Raw genomic sequence first — 20,842 nt, 5'->3', positions numbered from 1 at the left:
ACACAACATCTCAAATGGATGCCTGTCAATGGGCTTTAGTAGAGAATCTGTCTGAATTGTGCCACAGATGGCAACGTTAAAGCGAAATTAGATGTAAACAAAAAACACTGCAGCAAATAATAATTAAGGAGGAGCCTAGCTTCTAATACACTGGAAAACAGACTGCCTCAAACATGCTGGATGTTTTAACAAATCCAGCTTCGCTTATGAACTTGACCTTGCAATGAAGGCCAGCCAGAGACACTTGCTGGGTTGTGAGGCCCCTGGGAAGCAGGACGAAGCACAGAAACTGGATAAAAAACAGGTGGCAAACTGGAATCTAAGTGAATCACTAAGGAAAACCAACATTTCCAGTAAAACAACTTTTTTTTTTTCCGTTGTTTTTCTCCTGAGAAATCCAGTAAATATATTAAGCCAGCTTCATCTTTTCAAGATGTCACACATTACCACATAGCTGACCATTATTAACACACTGTTATTTAAATGTATATCAGGTTAAATGTACTTTTTGAAAGTAATACAATGGAAAAAAAAACTCAGGTTTGACTAAGACAGTACTCTATCGCCCCCTAGAGGCAAGGGTGGTATATGAATTAAAACACAATGCCTTTTGCCATACACTCCATACGGATATAATCTTCTGAATCCCTAAGCAGCTGGTTTAGAATAATGATCTGCTCATGTCATTCTTGGGGTAAAAATATATATTCTTGGCTGAAATTGTGAGGATCCTTTATTGCAAGTATTTGCTCACTGTTAGTTCAGTGCATCCTCTGCCTGGTAATCTTACAGTAATTAGACATCACCTTTTGAAAACCAAGCTTTTTCTATGAGCGTTCGGAAGACTAAGCATGAATATGTATCACTTAGATCCATATAAAAAGTCACAGGCATCAAGAGAAAGTGGTTGTGAATATAACTCGAGATCAGCGTATGTAGATTTCCTTACCCCAGCCCTAACTTCAGACAGGTATACATTTTAGACCCGGTGTTATATCCCTGTATTCACAGTGGTAACCCATACTTCATTACTATTCATATACAAGCTTAAACTGTTTTATTTTGTCATTTGCACAGGGAAGATTTGACTGTTTTTTGAAAGTAATTGTTAAAAAATTCCAAATATTCATAAACACACACACATTTTCAGAACCGCTTGTCCCATACGGGGTCACGGGGAACCGGAGCCTACCCGGCAACACAGGGCGTAAGGCCGGAGGGGGAAGGGGACACACCCAGGACGGGACACCAGTCCGCCGCAAGGCACCCCAAGCGGGACTCGAACCCCAGACCCACCGGAGAGCAGGACTGCGGTCCAACCCACTGCGCCACCGCACCCCCCTTATTCATAAACATTGCAACCCATCACATCACCTCATTGTTAAAAACAAAATCAATCAGTGTTGTTCTTCACATCGCATCCAGAGTGTTTCTCCCCGGTCGGTCTTGCGCCAATGTTTCCAGGATAGGCTCCGGTCCACCGCGACCCTGATCAGGACAAGTGATTGTTGAAAATGAATGAATGGATGGATTCTGTTCTTCAGAAAATTATACAAAGTTGTCATTAGCATAGATAAATATAAGCATTTACTTGTACAGGTTATTACGTATCACAAAAACACTAGTATAAATAAAAATGTAAACATCTGACAACAGTGACTGCAAAATCTATAGGATCTCAACAAAAAGGTCTATATTTTTGTTTCTCCTTCAAGCCTCTTGTAGTGGTTGGGAATTATTAAAACTGATGGGCAAAACCACAACAATGTATTTCTGCAATGTTAGAAACAATATTTTCACAGCTGTCTGATATGTGATTATGTAGTGTTTAATATTCTCATTTGAGAAAAACACATTCTTTCCGCTTCCTCTGCATTTTTTTCAGTCTGTTCATGTAGCCTGATGATTTAAGGGAAATTCAGTACGACCAATGAAAACTTAGATATTTTCAGCAAAATATGCTATTTTCAGAATTACATTTTGCATCAAAATCAAGTCCTAATTCCTTGCACAAATGTAACGCAAACTTTACAAACCCATGATCAGTATCCTTAAAATAGAAAAATAATAGTTACTTGTTTATACGTATCGGTTTTTACTCTAACTTTGCAGTACAAAACATGCAGTGGGATAATATTTGAGAATATTAAATACTACGACATATAGGCCTGCACTATTAAAGAAAACGTAACTTGACGCGCGCGTCACTGTCAACTGTCATGTTAAAAACTACAAGTCCCAGAGGGGCTTTGATCCGCTGTCGCTTTAAAAACCAGAAGTCCAAAAGATCCTTTAACTCGTTGTGATCCTAAAAACTACACGTCCGAGAAGCTCTTGCGCAGGCTTTATTTTGTCAACTTAAAAAATATAAGTCCCAGCTTCCATCTGAATTGCTGCTCCTTTGAAAACTACAAGTCTATCTTCGGAAGGCTCCATTTTTCGGGGTCAGTTTAAAAACTACACGTCCCAGTTTCCCCTTTGACCGGTGTCCCTTTAAAAACTACAAGTCGCGTCAGACGTCAGGAACGTTTCGCATTCGACGGGTGTTCCGTAGTGTAGTTTACGAGTGGTGCCCGTTCCGAGGTCCCCTGCAAAGAAACGAAGTGCGGTTTGCTGGTTTCTTACTCCGGAAGGTGCCTTGGCTTGGATACACAACAAATCAGTCGGGCCTGCGATGCGGTTTACACTAGAATAGCAGCGCACCCGCGCCAACAAATATGCGTAGCTGCATTCGGGCCCCGTGTTCGCGAAGTTTAGTGCAGCATTTGTGACGGTGCACTTGACTTGCGCTGCTGCGCGTTGTTGGGAATATAATCCTCGCGAGCTGTTAGCTCTATCAACTTGGTGGTGGTGGCGGCGCGGCGGATGCGGTTCGTTTTCCGTCCCGCTACTACTGCTGCTCCGTGACTCCCGGGGCGTCCGTGTCGCTTTGGGTAGCGCTGCATTTCAACACAAAGTCATTCGACGTGTGTGTTTGTGTGTGTGTGTGTGTCAACCGGCGGAGTGAGGCGACGCGGTTGGTTGTTGAGCTCGGTTTGCGCGGTGCTGAGTGAGATGACGGCGCTCTGCCGCGAAGCGCGCGAGCCGTCCCGCCAGTAGCGCTAACAGTTACGGGCCGTTGCTGTTACGTTCGGGCGCGTGGCGTGCGTGGTGCTGGTGAAATGGCTGCAGCGTCCGGTTCGGCTCCGGCGGACAGCGGGTCGTGGAGCGGCCCGCCAGGACCACCGCCAGCGCCGCCGCCGCCACCACCCGTCCCGCCGGTCCCCGGCGTCCCCCTAGCGGGCCAGGGACCGCCCGCCGTGGCAGTGTGGGAGTGGCAGGACGACCAGGGCCTGTGGCGCCCCTACAGCGGCCAGGTGAGCGCCTACATCGAGCAGTGCCTTTCGGGACAGCGAGGGGCCCGGGCTGCCGGACCCGCGGCCACCAGCATCCCCCTGGGGCACGCGGAGCCCGGCCTGGCGCCCTACATCATCGACATCCCCAGCCTCAAGCAGTTCCGCCAGGACACGGGTAGGTCTGTGCCGTGTGCGTGTCACTGCTCCTCCATTCACACACCTTCTCTAGGCTTTTAAAAATTTATTTTATTTATTTATTTTTTTTACATGTTACTAGACAGCACCTACAGAACTTGATTTGTTGCCTGAAGGATATTATTGGTTCACATCCCATTCTCCCCATGCCCTAGTACTTTATCAAGGTAACCCCCCCTTTACATCCTTTTTATTTTGCAGATGCTCTTCTCCGTGATGTACAGCAGAAGTGTTTCACTGAGACGTCACTAACACTTAAAGTACAGTCACTGTAAAAAAAAAAAAAAAAAAAAAAAAAAAAAATTGTTTTAAACCTGTACACATTACATGACTAGCTGTGTATAGTACTGGTAGGGAGTGATTTTATTTCAAGGTGGTATAGTGGAAGTTTTTGGAGTAGACATGAGATCAAAAGTGGACCTGGAAGAGATGTTTTGAGACCCCTCTTGAATGCTGAGAGGGATTCAGCAGTTCTGAGAGAGAGAGAGAGAGAGGGGGGGAGTGCATTGTGCCATGCTGGAGCCAGAACTGAGAACTTTTTTTTTTTTGGATCTCTTGTTTGTGTGGGACCACCAAGTGGCCACAGGGGTGGTCTGGGTTGGGGGGTGGGGGGGTTTCAGGAACTGTAGGCATTGTGGAGCTGATCTGCTGGTGGCCTAAGCCGCAAGGAGTCTTGAACTTGATACGGGTAGTTGAAGGAGAGAGATGAGATGAGAGGAGAATCATGGGAATGCTTTGATGGGTCAAACACAACTCATGCAGCGGTAATAAGAATTCTGACCCCCGTAAGAATACCCTCCTGTACAAAATAATTCAATACTTTAAAACTTAAAGAAGTTAGAAACAAGGCGGGAAAGCAGTGGAGTCGATTTGGTTCGGAACATTTACTGGACCCACATCTGCGAACATTTTACAAGAGTTCTGCTCTGGATGTATCAGGAGTGAAAGGCTGCTGATAGCAGAGCAGTAGGTCAGGACAGCCTTGTAATCTGAAGGTTGTCGGTTCAAATCCCTCTCACTGCCACAGCTGTAATACCGTCGATGAAGGTACTCTTCCTCAAAGGGTGCTGTAAGAATGCCGTAGTGTGTAAATAGCTTGAATAATCACTTGAATAACAAAGTGGTCAGTTTTTGGAGCAGCAGGCGGTGCAGTGCTTTGAGCTCATAGCTTTGGGCTTGAATGACCCAGGTTAGAATCCCACCTCCTGCTCTAGTGCCCTTCGTCAGATGTCTTTGACATCTTTCTCAAGGGTGACTTAAAATGTCATCAGGAATTTACCTATTTTTACAGCAGGGTATTCTTGCTCTACCTATTCAGGGAAAGTACCTCGATCAGTGCTTCTGCAGCAGGAGTGCGGACGTGAACCCAGAACCCTTATATCGCAAGGGATTGGCTCTAGATGCTCTATTCTATAGTGCTGTCTCTTATTAGCCGTAAAGGCAATTTTTTTTGGCACTCAAGCTTAAATATATTATGCTATAGACCCTGAAAAATAATGTTAACAGTGATGTACGTTAATGCGCGGCTCAGGTACCTTGCGGTTTTTATTGGCGCACCAGTACTCTGGGGGTGAGTGGTTCAAAACAGCTGTGTATGGAGATGATGAAAAGGACGGGAAATGAGAGAAAACAAGGAAACGCAAACCATTTTACGCGGTGCTACACCTGCCCACAACAGGATGTTCACGTTTTATGGGCGCTGCTTTCGTTGGCAGTCGGATTGTGGAAACGCGCCCTTTCCAGCGTGATGGAATCGCCGAGATACTTATTCCATTTTTCCGAACAACATTGTTGCGCAGCGTCTAAATATTATTTATTATGGTTTTTTTCCTTTTTGATTAAATGTTAAATTTGGTTTAAATAGAAAAAGAGGGGTCATCATTGTGTGGTGTTTTTTTTTTTTTTTTTGGTTGCCCTGTCACTGTATATTTGGCCCCAGGGACCTCAAAATGCAGAGGCTTACAATTGCCGAAGGTGGTGTTTTGCAGGTGAGAAGCTGACCCCGTTCTTTTGCCGCCTAGGGAAAATGCGCTCCGTACGTCGCAGCCTGTTCCCCCCGTCCTCTATCCTGGGAAGTGGCATGTACTGGGAGTGGGCGAACGACGAAGGGGGCTGGACGCCTTACGAGATGCGCACCTCCATTATGCTGGAGCATGGCTACCAGGCACGGCAGGTGGCTGTGGATCTCGGTCCCCAAGGCTACAACTACGTGGTGGACCTGCGGGCGATGGCGCAGGTGAACAGGGCCTCCGGCTATCAGCGGCAGGTGCGCAGGCGCATCGGGCAGCCTTATCCACCGGCCGTTCCGGCCCCCGCCTCGGTCATCCACTCGGGTCCAGCCTGCTCCTGCCAGCAGTGCCTGGGTGGAGGTGCGGGCGCCGGCAGCGGCGGTGGACCCGTTCCCAGCCGATCGCGCCACTCCTTCTCTTCGGGGCAGGCAGGCCGGCCCACTTCGCAGGGGCCCGTACGGGCTCCAAGTAGCAGCCCTGCCTCGGTCTACTCCCCGTACCCCCGAAGGCCGCTCTCTGTGGGTGGCACGGCCTGGGGGGGGGCCGTGGACGCCGGCCACCTCCTCCGGAGCCAGTAACTTCTCCAGCCATAGCAGCAGCCTCAGGTAGGATGACACACAGCGAATGCCCACCCACCCATCACGGTTAGTGACGGTAGAATTACATGATTTTGTCGGTTCTGTAAAAATAAGATTTACCTGCTGTGCTTAGAAGATACTGAAGGGTTATACAGTTTATGGGCTTTCTTTCAAACACGAGCGGTAATGTCAAAGCAGCCAAAGCGCTACCTGGCTGCCGAAAGTAATGGTTGAGCCTAGTTGCTAAATTCCATTCCGAATGTAGTCGTTCCTGGAATGAGGAAGGGAACGGGATTCAGTCCTACCAAGTAAATTCAATTTACGCAATATATGGATGCATTTCAACTGGACTCCTTAACTAAGCCTCCATACATAGAATGTCGAAACATGCATACAAAGTGATGTTGAACCACTCCGCTTATATGAGTGCTTATAAAACTGTTGATGTATAATGTATTGTTGCTGTACAACCCACACCCTTCTGTGTTTTCAGGACAAAGTATTTGGTACTAATGCTGAAATACTCTAATTTGGGCTCAGTGCTACTTCAAGGTCAAACTCTTCCTTCGTCCATGACACATTCTCAGGATAAATAAATTTTGAAGAAATGTGTGTAATTGTCTCCAGATCGATGTCCTTAAATGTCGCTTATAATAAAGAGGATGTGGAAAGAATGAGCGCGCAGCTGACTGAATAATATGCATAGGTTTCCTTGGCTGTTTTTAGCTGCTGCTCTTTTCTCCTAAGCCAGCTTGCGTGCCCTCGTTTTCATACGGTCGTCTTCGTTCACGATAGAGAGATTGACGTCTGTGTGTCTCGATTGCATACGTCCGCATTGATGGGGTTTGTTCGGGATCTAAGGCATTGTAGATACTAGCTGTCTAACTGTACTCCTAATTAAGACGGTTTCCTTACCGTAAACAGGAGGGAAGGTTTATTTGAGTTTGACGTTTTACGGTTTCCTCATAAGAAGGGATCAGCTTACTTTTTTGTGTATATAAAGAATTAACAGCACTAGATTACGATCTACAAATATACTCCTAGGTGTCAGGAGATGGGGGGTTGGGGGAGCCTTAACCCTTAGTTGTTGTTCTTCGTGACAAAGTATGACCAGAAGTAGAAGTGCTAAATAGGACCTTTTGGAGAAACGCTTGTATGTTTTATTAGGTGATGCTTTTGCCCCAGATGACTTTGAATGGGTGGAAACTTGTAAGTTGGGTTAACCTGAACTGTTTCACCTAAATTCTTTGTTCTGGGTTTTCCCTAATGAGAGCAGCAGAATTTCTATGTATTTGTGCGGCAAATATAGCCTGCCGATGGTTTAGAAGATTACCTGTGTAATACGGTCAGCTCTGTTTATTTTAACCCCTGTGAGAGGTATGCGTAATTAATACTGTAGGCATATATGGTACTGCTGACATCTTTGTTCTCTTGCTTAAATGCTGATCCAGCTGCTGAATTAAACTGTTTCAGTGCGATTAAAGCGGAGATGGTATTGCTGCTCAAGTGACACTTGCTAGATTTTTGCTTTTTGAAGTTGTTTATTCTGAGGCTAAATGAAAGCTGAAGGCCAGTTGTCAGTAAAATACCCACAGCTGTGTAAATGGGTGAAATCGTGTAGGGTTTTATTAACCCTATTAGCGTTGAACTTCGAACGCTTTTTTTTCTTTCGACCCTGTCGCTTTTGGATATCCTCAGAGAATGTAGAGATTCTGGGATATTAAACGCAGAGACTCAGAATGAATGGGTCCGTTGGGGTGGACTTGCGGGAACGGCAAAGCGTTTCCCAGCCTTTTATTTCCACGGCTTCAATGAAATAACGGTATTCCAGCTGTTGGCTGTTGCTTGTGAGTCATGTTTGCAGCGAATGAAATGTAAATCAAAAGCTGTGCACGGGGTTAGTGGGATCATTGAAGTGAAGCGTGCAGTTTTGTGGTTGGGAGCGCTTTGCGTGCTGCCGTTCGGTCCTTTCGACTTGCACATCTATTCCAGACATCTGGGGAAAAGCAAAGATTGTGCCATTTCAGGGGACAGACACACAAATCCGTTGTCTCGGTAGGAGATGTGCCAGAGGAAATGCTGCTGCTTTTCCCATCCCCCCTCCGTTTTGGGCTTCATGAATATGTATATGTGGACATGTACAAAAAAAAGTTGGAGTACGCAAAGGTTTTGCAAAGCATGCTGCTTGTGGATCTTTTGGAAAGGCGATCTTATTCCCTTATTGCCGCAGTAGGAATGCTGTGTGCGTGTGTTTGGTGGAGCGTGGTGCTCGTGACCCGGTGCTTGTTCCACGCCATCAGAGCTAATCGCCGGCAACGCCAGGAAGCAGGGAGGTCGGATGTGGTACCGGGGGACAGAGGGAGGAAGGCCCTGATTTAGGGTTCCTTTGTTTCGGGTCGTGATCCTGGCCGTGATTTTTCTGCAAGGTCACAGGAGCTGCGTCAAGGGGGAGGGGGATTAATTTTAGCATAGTACCCAGTGCGTGTGACTGACTGTCTTCCTGTAAAATTGCAGAATCCATCCTTCCCTCATCTGATAATAGCTGGGTTTTCTGTCCCTTCTCAAGTGAAGGGATCATTTATGAATGATCTAAAACAAAGAGGTCATTATTACGCTCCTCAGATAATTCCTCATCCTGCCGACTGTGCCGCCAGAGTTTGCTGCTTATATCTTGGGGGGGGGGCTGCTCTTGTACAGGACTTTCGCGTTCAATTATGTAGAATCGTCCCTCTCTTGGAGGCCCGAGGCGCGCGTTTGTGCGACCGTCTGTCAGTTGCGCGCGCGTAGGTGTGTCGCGAGCGAGAGACGCGTCGCTCTCGGAGCCGTCTAGCTTCTCGGCCGAGGTCGACCTCCTTGTGGCTTTCAAACGAGTAAACAGGAAAGATGCAATTTGTAGATAAAGAAAATGCTCTAACATCACGCGGCCTGTCTTTTTGCGTATTGTTCCGAGCTTCTAATTACCGCTCGTCTCTTTGTGTGTTTTCCCCCAGCATTCCGACAGTCCCGGTGCAGATGAACGGGTCTACCAGCGTGAGCTCGGCTCTAGCAGGTAAACTTCTGCGCGCCGAAGATGCAGGAAAAAAGACACGGCTCTCTGACACGATTTGATAAGCATTACAGTGCATTTCATCTTATAGATTACTGGCATAAATGGTTGATTTATGTTATGGAAGGCTGTTTTCCTGCAAAAAGTATGTCACCGCTGCTGGTAAACACCCTGCGAGTGCCAGCCTCTCATCTAGTGAAACAAGTGTTCTAGTTGGGTACTTTACCGCTGATGTAATCCTGTGTCAAAAAACTTTCTGCTCTTTAATGTCACATGGACATGATGGGTCCCCTCCCCTCTAAACTCCCAAAACTACCAGTATTTCATCTTGGTGTGTGTGTGTGTGTGTGTGTGTGTGCGTGTGTGGGTGTACTCTGTGTGCATGTTTGTGCGTTTTTGTATTTTCTGAGTTATATTTTCTAGATATTTTAATTTGTTTGGGCAGGATCTTTGTCTTTCAGAAATCACTAATTGCATTTGCACAGATCCAAGCCATAAAGGGCTTCCCCAGCGACCCTGGCCAGCGCCAGGCTATTTTAGGGTCTAAGTGAGCAGTTTGATTGCAAGGTGGTGGTTTTCGGTATCATCTCGGCTGTGATTTACTGTAATAATGGCCACTTCCTGTAGCGCTGGATGTGTCCGGTTTTTTCTTTTTTCCCCGCTGAGGACATGAAGTTGGAGTGGAATTAGTGGGGTGTCTTATGTCTGAAACAATGTGGACATTTTAGGGTTTGAAAGGAAATGATGTCATTGATTTACTTTTCCATTTGACATTTAGCAGTGCAATTACATGGACTCTGGCTTTTTTGAAGTTTCATATTATCCTCTGTGTTGATTATAGGGTTTTTTTTTATAACGCGTACGACAACCGATGACCTTCGCCTGGGCCCGTCTTTGAAATGGATTCACAGTTTGTTTTTCCATTGCTGAGAAAAAAAAACGATTGGATTGTGATGTTGTAAACAGGCTTGCTTTGCTTGCAGCCATGTGCGCTTTCTAGGTTCTTAGAGATTGCAGGAAATAAATCGGGTTACTGGTGCTCACAGACAGGAGAAAGTTCAGTTGTGGAAAGCACGTCATTATCCTATTTCTTGTGCGCGCAGAGTAATGCAGTAGTATTTTTTTTTTAAAAAAAAAGAACATTAACAGCACAACTCATATTGAAATTGCAAATATACATAATGCAATGCAAGGGCAAACAGTTACCATATTTAGTATGGGGTGGTCATGTAATACTGGCCAAGACCTAAAAATGTGATCAGATCATGTAATATCCATCTTCTCTGAAGAAGCTTAGACATGGGTCAACCAGATTTCTTCAGAGGGAGCGTTTTGTGTGAATCGCAGTAGTTAAATGCACTTCCTTACCAGATGTTAGTTCTTAGTCTGCATTCTATAATGTGATCAAAAACAAAATTCAGGTTGTAGTTTTAATAAGGATACGGGGTGGGATGAATGTTTCTGTTCATTGTTTCACTAGTTGAATGAGCATCGTTCGAGTAAGCTTGTACCTTGTCACGTTCAGAGAATATGATTGCAGATCTAGTAGGTAGCGGGGTGGGATGGTCACGCATCCGAGCCTCGACCCTCTGGGTCCGAGTTCTCCGCTGGCGGAACCCCCTTGTCGGTGTTCATGCCTTCGGTTCAGGAAGGAAGGATGGGGTTTAGTGGAGTTGACTTGGCCGCCGACCAGCGCAGGCGGCCTCTGTTTTGATCGGCCCCTAGGCTATGGAAGATGCTGAACAGGGTTTGACTAATTTGACACATCGGTGACCTAGTCCAGATGCATCCAGAACCAAGCCTAATTCAGATCTTTGGAACATGATCTTAGGAAATTTTTAGCTGTTACAGGAGTTCACTGACTGAATTTGCTCTTTGGGAAATTAATTTTTTAGTTGGCGGACTGACCAAAAATTCTTACTCTTTAATACAATGAAATTATTCTCTTCTAACCTTATTCCATTTTGAGTCTTTTACGTGATTTATCGGGGATGTAGTTTTGGCTGGACACGTTCAGTTTAACTCGACGGAGAGATGGCAGTATTCATTCATAAGTTATTTAATTGATCTTTGTTTTTTATGCATTTTTTTTTTAAATTTGATTTCTCGCTCCATCCATTACTGCAGGAATCGAAGTGAGGTCCTGTTGTAGGCTTTTCCATACCTTGCTACATTTCCCCAGTCCCTGCTCTGTTACTCGGGGTGTGTGTGTGTGTGTATATTTTTTCAGTTGCCCCATATTATTCATCATCCGGGTCTCTCCTCTCCACCCCTCCCTTTTACCCCCCCCCCCCCCCGCCCCGCATGTCCCTGCTGGCATGGCCTCTCCAGGCATGGCTTCCATTTTGATGTCGGCAGCGGGACTTGGAGTTCGCCTCACGAGCGCCCCCCTCCCGCAGCGCCTCCCGAGCAGGCCCACCAAAGCGCACGGCAACGTTAGGAGCGCAAAGAAACACAGGACAGGTAGCTACACTCGCTCACGTTGCACAGCTAGCTTAGTGCTTTGGCATTAATGTCCTCCCCACCCAGCAGAGCTTGAGTCTGCGCCCTCTTCCGATGTTTGCGTTTGACTTCTTCACGTTGTGGTCTGAAGTTAAACTAATGGGGATTCTTAATGTCAAGGAAGTCTTGATCTTGTAGGTTTTCCCCCAGTGTTTTTTGCTCAAGTTCCGACCAAACTGTTTAGTCGGCAGTCAGAATAACTTTACCCCTGTGATGTTAGTGATAGGAAATACATTTTTTTTTCCCACTCTTGACGTGAACGGAATCATAATGTGGAAGTTATACTGACAGCTGTGAATTCCACCACATTATTAGTCCACTCTATGAAATACCTTTGTCACCGTTAGACAACTAAATTGTAGATAAAAGGCAACTTGCATGGTTTTACAATATTCATTTTATAGGCTATGTTGTTGCAAATCGATGTGTACTGCTAAACTTTTCACTCGTCAGAGGAACTGGGATTTTTTTTATTTTTTATTTTTTAAAAAGCCGAGGAATGACAAAGTATGGCTCGGCTCAAATACAGAAGTGATATGTTTGAGATCTCATTGGGCATCCTGGGGCTTTACATCTTTGTGTGCTAGAAACACAAAACTATTGTGGATCCATGAAATGAAAGCAATATTAGGCATTTTTGGTGATGTCCAGCATCCCCCCCCCGCCCCCACCAACAGCCCCATATAGTGCCATGTCTGTACCAGTTCTTCCCTGTACCATGTTTGCTTGTGAAGATGTGCTTTGCATAGCTAAGCTTCATGTTGCTTTTGTCTGTCTCTTGCAGATTTTCCCTTCGTATTGATAAACGCCTGTTATCTCTTGGCCTGTTAACACTTCACATGCTTTTGTTCATATGTAGAGAATAGTTAGTCACGAATGGGGAAACTTGCAGTATTGAGACCTTGTGGAATGGTACTGGTTCACTCAAGTTTTCTCCCCCCCCCCTTAATGGGCTGCCTGATGTGTGATTTTTCTAGAAAAGCTCACTTTGTGCAATAACCTATAGTTTCTCTGTGTCTGGCCAGGAGTTAGTGGGTCCAGTGTGTGGAAGCCACAGAGGAGTTCATGTTTTGACTGGATTCTCAGTTCTGAATGGCTTTGTAGAAGTAAAAAAATGTCTGTAAAATGCACTCATCTTTTATGTCAGGTGTGAATAAGTCCCTAATAAAATCTATTCTGAAACCTGTAGCAGTGTGGCTTCTCTGGGCTGCAGTTTCAGATCCCTAAATGGACTGTCACACATGACAAGTAATTGTGTTCTCTGTAATGTGTGCCGTTTCTTAGTATGTTCTCCTGCTTAATATCCTTAATTATAGTTCACTTGTCATGGTTTGGGTGTGTCTGTGTGTGTGTGTGTGTGTGTGTGTGTGTGTACATATTGGTGAATACTCCAAAGCGTTAGGTTGTATTGTTTGGTTTTGGAGTGTTGCATTTATGCTGGGAAATTTTATGTAACTACACAATTCGCTTTTACAACGTGTGATTCCTTATTAAAGAAAGGTGCTTTAAATTCTCAGTTCAAAGTGCAAAACTGTTGTCTTCCCTGCCTGTTTCAAAATGCCATTTCCTGCTCATTTGAGAAGTATTTTATGGGAATAGTTTTGATTGTCATGTTGGGCGTGAGTTTTGTGAAAAGGTTACATTCGTAATGTCGTGTTTTGCTTTCGTTATTAGTTGTAATTTTGACTTGACGTTTCTTGGCGGTGAGCATTTTGGTGAACTGTGAAAGCTGCGTATTGTATTGAAACTGGAAAGGATCGCAGAATTTAGCTAAAGCATTATATTAAGTGTAATTTTGTGGACTTTTGATGATCAATACAATGTTAATGTCCATAAATTTTTATCGCCAGAGCTGAAACCAGTGGAGGTGATCCAGAAGTACATGGAGAAAGTGACTCTCCCCCCCGAAGAGGTTTGTTTCTCTCTCTTCTCTCACTCACACACACCTGTAAATTGAAGAAGCTCTTGCCTAAACCTGTATGACTGCTTTCACAACCTAGTTTATAACAGCAGTTAAGGACCATCCATGTTAATCTGAAGGTAGAATCAGATACCACTTGTTAAAGCACCGCTTCACTGAGGTGCACTTGAATGGGCACATATGTAGCTTATCGTTGGTTTGGTTTCATAGTCGAGTGTTTTTGTCTGCTCTTATAAAGCAGTCTATGGTAACTATTAATATGGCTGTCCATCCATCCATCTTCCTCCGCTTTTATCCGGGGCCGGGTCGCGGGGGCAGCAGTCCGAGCAGAGTACTCCAGACCTCCCTCTCCCCGCACACCTCCTCCAGTTCCTCTGGGGGAACCCCAAGGCGTTCCCAGGCCAGCCGGGAGACATAGTCTCTCCAACGTGTCCTGGGTCTGCCCCGAGGCCTCCTCCCAGTGGGACAAGCCCGGAGCACCTCCCCAGGGAGGCGTCCAGGAGGCATCCGGAACAGATGCCCGAGCCACCTCAACTGGCTCCTCTCGATGCGGAGGAGCAGCGGCTCTACTCCGAGCTCCTCCCGGGTGACTGAGCTCCTCACCCTATCCCTAAGGGTGCGCCCAGCCACTCTGCGGAGGAAACTCATTTCTGCCGCTTGTATCCGCGATCTCATTCTTTCGGTCATGATCCAGAGTTCATGACCATAGGTGAGGGTAGGAACGTAGATCGACCGGTAAATTGAGAGCTTCGCCTTACGACTCAGCTCCCTCTTCACCACAACAGACCGGTACAATGACCGCATTACTGCAGACGCCGCACCGATCCGTCTGTCGACCTGCCGCTCCATTTTTCCCTCACTCGTGAACAAGACCCCGAGATACTTAAACTCCTCCACTTGAGGGAGCAACTCCCCCCTAACCCGGAGGGAGCAATCCACCTTTTTCCGACTGAGAACCATGGCCTCGGATTTGGAGGTGCTGATTCTCATCCCCGCCGCTTCGCACTCGGCTGCAAACCTCCCCAGTGCACGCTGCAAGTCTTGACTTGATGAAGCCAACAGGACCACATCGTCCGCAAAAAGCAGAGACGAGATCTCGCGGCCACCAAAACAGACACCCTCCGTTCCCTGACTGCGCCTAGAAATTCTGTCCATAAAGATAATGAACAGAATCGGTGACAAAGGGCAGCCCTGGCGGAGTCCAACATGCACCGGGAACAGGTCTGACTTACTGCCGGCAATGCGAACCAAGCTCCTGCTCCGGTCATACAGGGAACGAACAGCCCGTAGCAACGAGCCCCGAACCCCATAATCCCGAAGCACCCCCCACAGGATGCCACGAGGGACACGGTCGAATGCCTTCTCCAGGTCCACAAAACACATATGGACTGGTTGGGCAAACTCCCACGAACCCTCCAACACCCTAGTGAGGGTATAGAGCTGGTCCAGTGTTCCACGGCCAGGGCGAAAACCGCATTGCTCCTCCTGAATCCGAGGTTCGACTATCGGTCGGATTCTCCTTTCCAGTACCCTGGCATAGACTTTCCCAGGGAGGCTAAGGAGTGTGATCCCCCTGTAGTTGGAACACAATCTCCGGTCCCCCTTCTTAAAAAGAGGGACCACCACCCCGGTCTGCCAGTCCAGAGGCACCGTTCCCGAACTCCACGCGATGCTGCAGAGGCGTGTCAGCCAAGACAGCCCCACAACATCCAGAGACTTGAGAAACTCGGGGCGGATCTCATCCACCCCCGGAGCCTTGCCACCGAGGAGTTTTTTGACTACCTCAGCAACTTCAGCCAGGGTAATGGACAAGTCCCCCTCCGAGTCCCCAGCCTCAGCTTCCTCTACGGAAGGCGTGTCGGAGGGATTGAGGAGATCCTCAAAGTACTCCTTCCACCGCCCGAGAACATCCTCAGCTGAGGTCAGCAGCGCACCACTTCCACTGTAAACAGTGTTCGTGGAACACCGCTTCCCCCCTCTGAGTCGCCGGACGGTTTGCCAGAATCTCTTTGAGGCCGACCGAAAGTCTTCCTCCATGGCCTCACCGAACTCCTCCCAAGCCCGAGTTTTTGCCGCGGCGACTGCCAGAGCCGCGCTCCGTTTGGCCCGTCGGTACCCGTCAGCTGCTTCAGGAGTCCCATGAGCCAGCCAGGCCCGATAGAACTCCTTCTTCAGCTTGACGGCATCCCTTACTTCCGGTGTCCACCACCGTGTTCGGGGATTGCCGCCGCGACAGGCACCGGAGACCTTATGGCCGCAGCTCCGAACAGCCGCACCGACAATGGAGGAGCGGAACATAGTCCATTCAGACTCAATGTCCCCCACCTCCCTCGGGACCTGGTTGAAGCTCTGTCGGAGGTGGGAGTTGAAGACCTCTCTGACAGGGGCCTCCGCCAAACGTTCCCAACAGACCCTCACTATGCGTTTGGGCCTGCCAGGTCTGTCCAGCTTTTTCCCCCGCCATCGAATCCAACTCACCACCAGGTGGTGATCAGTTGACAGCTCAGCCCCTCTCTTCACCCGAGTGTCCAAGACATATGGCCGAAGGTCAGAAGAAACGACTACAAAGTCGATCATCGACCTCCGACCTAGGGTGTCCTGGTGCCAAGTGCACTGGTGGACACCCTTATGCATGAACATGGTGTTTGTTATGGATAAACCGCGACTAGCACAGAAATCCAATAACAACTCACCGCTCGGGTTCAGATCAGGGAGGCCGTTCCTCCCAATCACGCCCCTCCAGGTATCACTGTCGCTGCCCACGTGGGCGTTAAAGTCCCCCAGTAGAACGACAGAGTCCCCAGTGGGAGCGCTTTCCAGCACGCCCCCCAGGGACTCTAAAAAGGCCGGGTACTCTACACTGCCGCTAGGCGCATAAGCACAAACGACAGTGAGAGACCGTTCCCTGACCCGAAGGCGTAGGGAGATGACCCTCTCATTCACCGGGGTAGACTCCAACACATAATATGGCTGTCCATTGTTATATATGAGTGTATGCATTTCATATTAAAAAGGTTGCAACCACTCCTGGTCCCTTTCATGTGACGTTCACTTTTTTTTTTTTTTTTTTTTTTTTTTTTTGCTGTGTCTGAAAATAGATTTGCACCTCTGTAGCTGGCAAAAAAATGAAATTTTACACCTTGTGTTAGCAACATCCACATCAGCTGAACTGGCAGGAACACCATCTGTTTTCAGGGAGTGCAGCAAGCAACCGCTGCTTGGGAGTCATGCGCCGTGTAGTTAGGGAAAACAAATGTCGTGATGTGCAGTCATAGCTTGATTGACCGTAAAGTTTACAGCCCAGAAATGATGCTGGTAACTGTACTTGTCCACTGACCTCTCTTTCTGGGATGTGTCCTGTTCTGTATGGGTGGTGCATTGGTACTGTTGTAGATCAATAGGTGGGAAAGGGCGATATGTAGTTATGGTATAAATGCACGCTGTATTTATGCACTATATGGTGGAAAGCAGTGTGCGCAGGCTTATATTCGTAACTCGTAGGTTTATTCTTAGCTTTAGCTGGAGACGTGCATTCATAAATACACCTGTGGGTGTGATCCCTGAAGTGAGCATTTGCAAGCATGGTTAAAAGTGGCACAGTTGTGAATGACATCATACTAACGTGTGATAACTGTGTATTGACTGTATTCAGGATGGTGAAGGCTTCAAGGTGGTAATAAATGTATGGGGACAGCTGGTGGTGCAGTGGTTGGAGCTGCTGGCTTCGAACCCAAAGGTCGCAGGGTCGAATCTCGCCTCCGGCTGTAGTACCCATGAGCAAAGTACTTGCCCTGAATTGCTTCAGTAAAATTACTCAGCTGTACAAATGGGTAAATAATTGTAAGTCGCTTTGGGGAAAAGCATCAGATAAATGTAAACGCTGAAGTATAACTTTACACAACATGATTTTGCATATCAGACAATTTTATTTGTGCCTCTGAGTATGCTATTATAACTTCAACTGATGAGAAACAGGCAGAATATCTGTCACCCTGATAGCAGCTGTCACATTCCATGTTGAACTGGTAACATGGCCTGTACCTCTGCCTTTTGTTCCAGGACTGCATTATTTGTATGGAGCGTCTCTCCGGACCCTCGGGCTACAGCGACTCGCCGGAGGAACAGGCCGTCACGGCCGACAGCGTGGGCAAGTTCACAAAGTGTGGACACACGCTGCACCTGCTCTGCATGCTGGCCATGTATAACAATGGAAATAAGGTTTGTTTGCTTCATGCCTGTTTGTGTGTGTGTGGGGTCAGCACCCGGTTCACGGTGTACAGTGTTCTGCCCCTACATTTAGTCTGACTGTGTGGATCGGTAGTTTTTGGTTCTGGTTGTGCTTTACCACTGAACGTGTTTGAGTTTGCATTTAATTAGCTTTGATCCAGTGTTTGAACGAATCAGTCTAATTTCAAAGGGATGTGATTAAATCAGTCAAATGTAGAATCGAGTTACAATTTGTCTTGGCGATGTCAATGAAAAGCTGCATGTTGTCAACGGATGAACTATGTAAATGGCTAAAATCATTGGAAGATGATTGCCTCTCTGTACCCTGGTCGCTAGTGTGTTCCTCTTTCTCTGGCCACTTGGTAGTTGAACTCACAAGCATCCAGAATCAAAAGTATGTATGTGCCCCTCTCCCTCAGAGCTGCTGAATTGCTTTCAGCATTCAGTAAGGGTCTGAAAACCAATTTGTAAGACCTACTTCTCTCCAGATCTAACTACTCCATTATCTTGCATAACATGATTTATCATGATCACCTTTGCATTTCCTATCAGTTCTACAGGCAACCACTTGTGTGATTGCAGAAATGCTGGTGTTGAACAAACTGAGCTTCGACAGCTGTCGGTTTGTACCGATAACTCTCCATTTGCTGGGAAATGCTTGTTGGCTCTAACTTGCAAGTTGCTTTGGAGAAAAATGTCGAATGAATAAATATAGTAATGCTTTTTTAGCAAATCAGTGCAGCAGCTGAGGGTCAGCCGATGTTTGGCCTGTTGCAGGTTTGTTGGCTCTCAAGGCATTCCCCTTCTTTGAGAATTACTGAAAAGCATTGATTACCTTCAAGCACCAGTCCTCAGACATATCTGGTGTAGTCAAAAATGATTGCGATATGTGACTGTTGGAACTTCTGTTGCAGGATGGCAGCCTCCAGTGCCCCTCCTGCAAGACAATCTATGGTGAGAAGACTGGGACACAGCCCAAGGGCAAGATGGAAATCTACAATATCCCTCAGCCGCTGCCTGGGCACCCTGACTGCGGCACCATTCAGATCATATACAACATTCCGCCAGGGATCCAGGTGAGAGCTCTGCGTAGCAGCTGCACCTCCTTCTGCACGTTGTTCTATGGCAATGATTGGGGGCGGGGGGGGGGTGTCACTGAGTTCTCACTGCTTCTCCATCAGGGCCCGGAGCACCCAAACCCAGGCCAGCCCTACACCTGCCGAGGATTCCCACGCCTCTGCTTCCTCCCTGACAATGAAAAAGGACGAAAGGTATGTCTGACAAAACAATGCATCATGGGAGAGTCGCCCTAATGCAGTGTTACAACATGCCAAAACTCTCCCCAAATAGCGTTTAATTTTTAAAAGTCGTAAGCTGTGTTGGTTTTTTTCTGGTAATTAAAGTGAAAGGGAAATTAATTTGCAGGTGGCTTTCTTGCCAGCCAACAGACTGTCTCAATGCTTTAAAATCTATCCACTAGTGATTTCCATACGCCTTCTGTCGTGGTGGTCTCCCCGCACATTTAGGTAATGCAACATGGTAACTGATTCCTGAGCAGAGACGATGAATTTTGCTGTCTTAGGAGTGTGTGTGCGCGTGTAGAACCTCAGTATAGTGAAGAGCGCTGTGAGCACATTGACCCATTGTCCAGGTGCTGGAGTTGCTGAAGGTGGCCTGGAGCCGTCGACTTATCTTCACCGTGGGGACGTCCAGCACCACCGGGGAGGCTGACACCGTGGTGTGGAATGAGATCCACCACAAGACAGAGATGATGTCCAACGTGTCGGGTCACGGGTACCCAGATCCCAACTACCTGGACAATGTGCTGTCTGAGCTGGCCTCCCAGGGGGTTACTGAAGACTGCCTCAGATCTGTTGGACAAAACCAGGGGGCATCATGATGTAGACTGTGATTGGTGCCTCCCCCGCGTGCATTGGCAGCACGCATTCTTTTCCCAGTCCCATTTCAACACGAGGTGGAAGAAAGGAGGAAATTCTCAGCATAACACATGTAAAACTTTCCTGTATGCAGCAGTTACAGAAATAATGCAATGCAAATAATTTTTTTTTTTTTTTTGGAAAAAGTGGGAGGGGTGGGGAAGTGGTTGACAACATGTTGCAGGAATCCCAGACCAGGATATATTTTCAGATTTCTAGAAAATCAGTTTAAAATTTATTTTTCTTAATGAAAAAAAACTAGCAGCATACATGTCTTCACACTTTTAATATTTAGGCGTATTTGCATAATTGTATGTGTTTGGATTGAAATCTGGAATCCTTTAATCCTTGTTAATCTTGCATTTAGTCACAGTTATGGATTTTCACAATTCACTTGAGTTCTTAAAATTTAGAATGGAATTTTTACAAAATATCCCTGATGTAGTGCAGAGATGGGTTGTGGGGGAAAAAGTGTTTCCCAAGTTCTGTTTAACTCTTGTTTGAAGACCTGTTTACGGATTTTCGTTACTTTTTTTTCAGTTCACGTTTGTGTGCGAAAGTTACATTTTCTTTGGCTGCAGTACAGTAGGTTTAATATAAGCAAGTAATACTTTGCACTCTGGGTTTAATCATCTCAAACATGATTCTTGTCCTTTTGGAGAACCAGTGGCATGTCTCACAGGACGTTAAATAAACGGCTGCTGTAGTTCAATGCAATGTTATCTTTATGGATCCACCAAAAATTAACTTTTTTTTTTTTTTTTTTTTTTTTTTTTTTTTTTTTGGTTGGAGTGCAAATAACTTGCAGCTGTGAAATTCTCAAAACTATGACTGTCAGCATTGGGATAAGTGCTCTTAGGAAATTCAGTGGTATATTCATTATGTGAATGTAATAAATGTATATGAAATATGTAAAAAAAAAAAAAAAATCAAGCTTGGCTTTTTTTAAAAGGGATTGGTAATGTTTTTTGTATTCTTGGAGAACAAAGTTTTTAACTTGCAGGTTTTTTTTTTTTTTTTGGAGGGGGGGTGTTAAAACGACTGAAGTTTGAATCCTAACCTTGCTGCCCTTGATCAAGGTACTTGCCCTAA

The 20,842-nt window shown here is 46.4% G+C and overlaps 1 protein-coding gene across 1 annotated transcript; it reads left to right on the top strand.

The window, feature by feature from the left end:
* Positions 1-2,523: 2,523 nt before the first annotated feature.
* Positions 2,524-20,519, top strand: dtx2 (deltex 2, E3 ubiquitin ligase). Its single transcript, XM_029249389.1, is given in 10 exon segments — positions 2,524-3,510; positions 5,552-6,075; positions 6,077-6,144; positions 9,108-9,166; positions 11,495-11,626; positions 13,516-13,577; positions 17,646-17,804; positions 18,728-18,889; positions 18,995-19,084; positions 19,465-20,519. Coding segments are annotated over 10 exon segments (1,854 nt in total). The 5' UTR covers positions 2,524-3,161; the 3' UTR covers positions 19,714-20,519.
* The last annotated feature ends 323 nt before the right edge of the window (positions 20,520-20,842 follow it).

The sequence above is a fragment of the Scleropages formosus genome, chromosome 25, assembly GCF_900964775.1.
Source record: "Scleropages formosus chromosome 25, fSclFor1.1, whole genome shotgun sequence".
In the NCBI taxonomy this organism is placed as follows: Eukaryota; Metazoa; Chordata; class Actinopteri; order Osteoglossiformes; family Osteoglossidae; genus Scleropages; species Scleropages formosus.
This window is presented reverse-complemented; position numbering and strand designations above follow the sequence as displayed.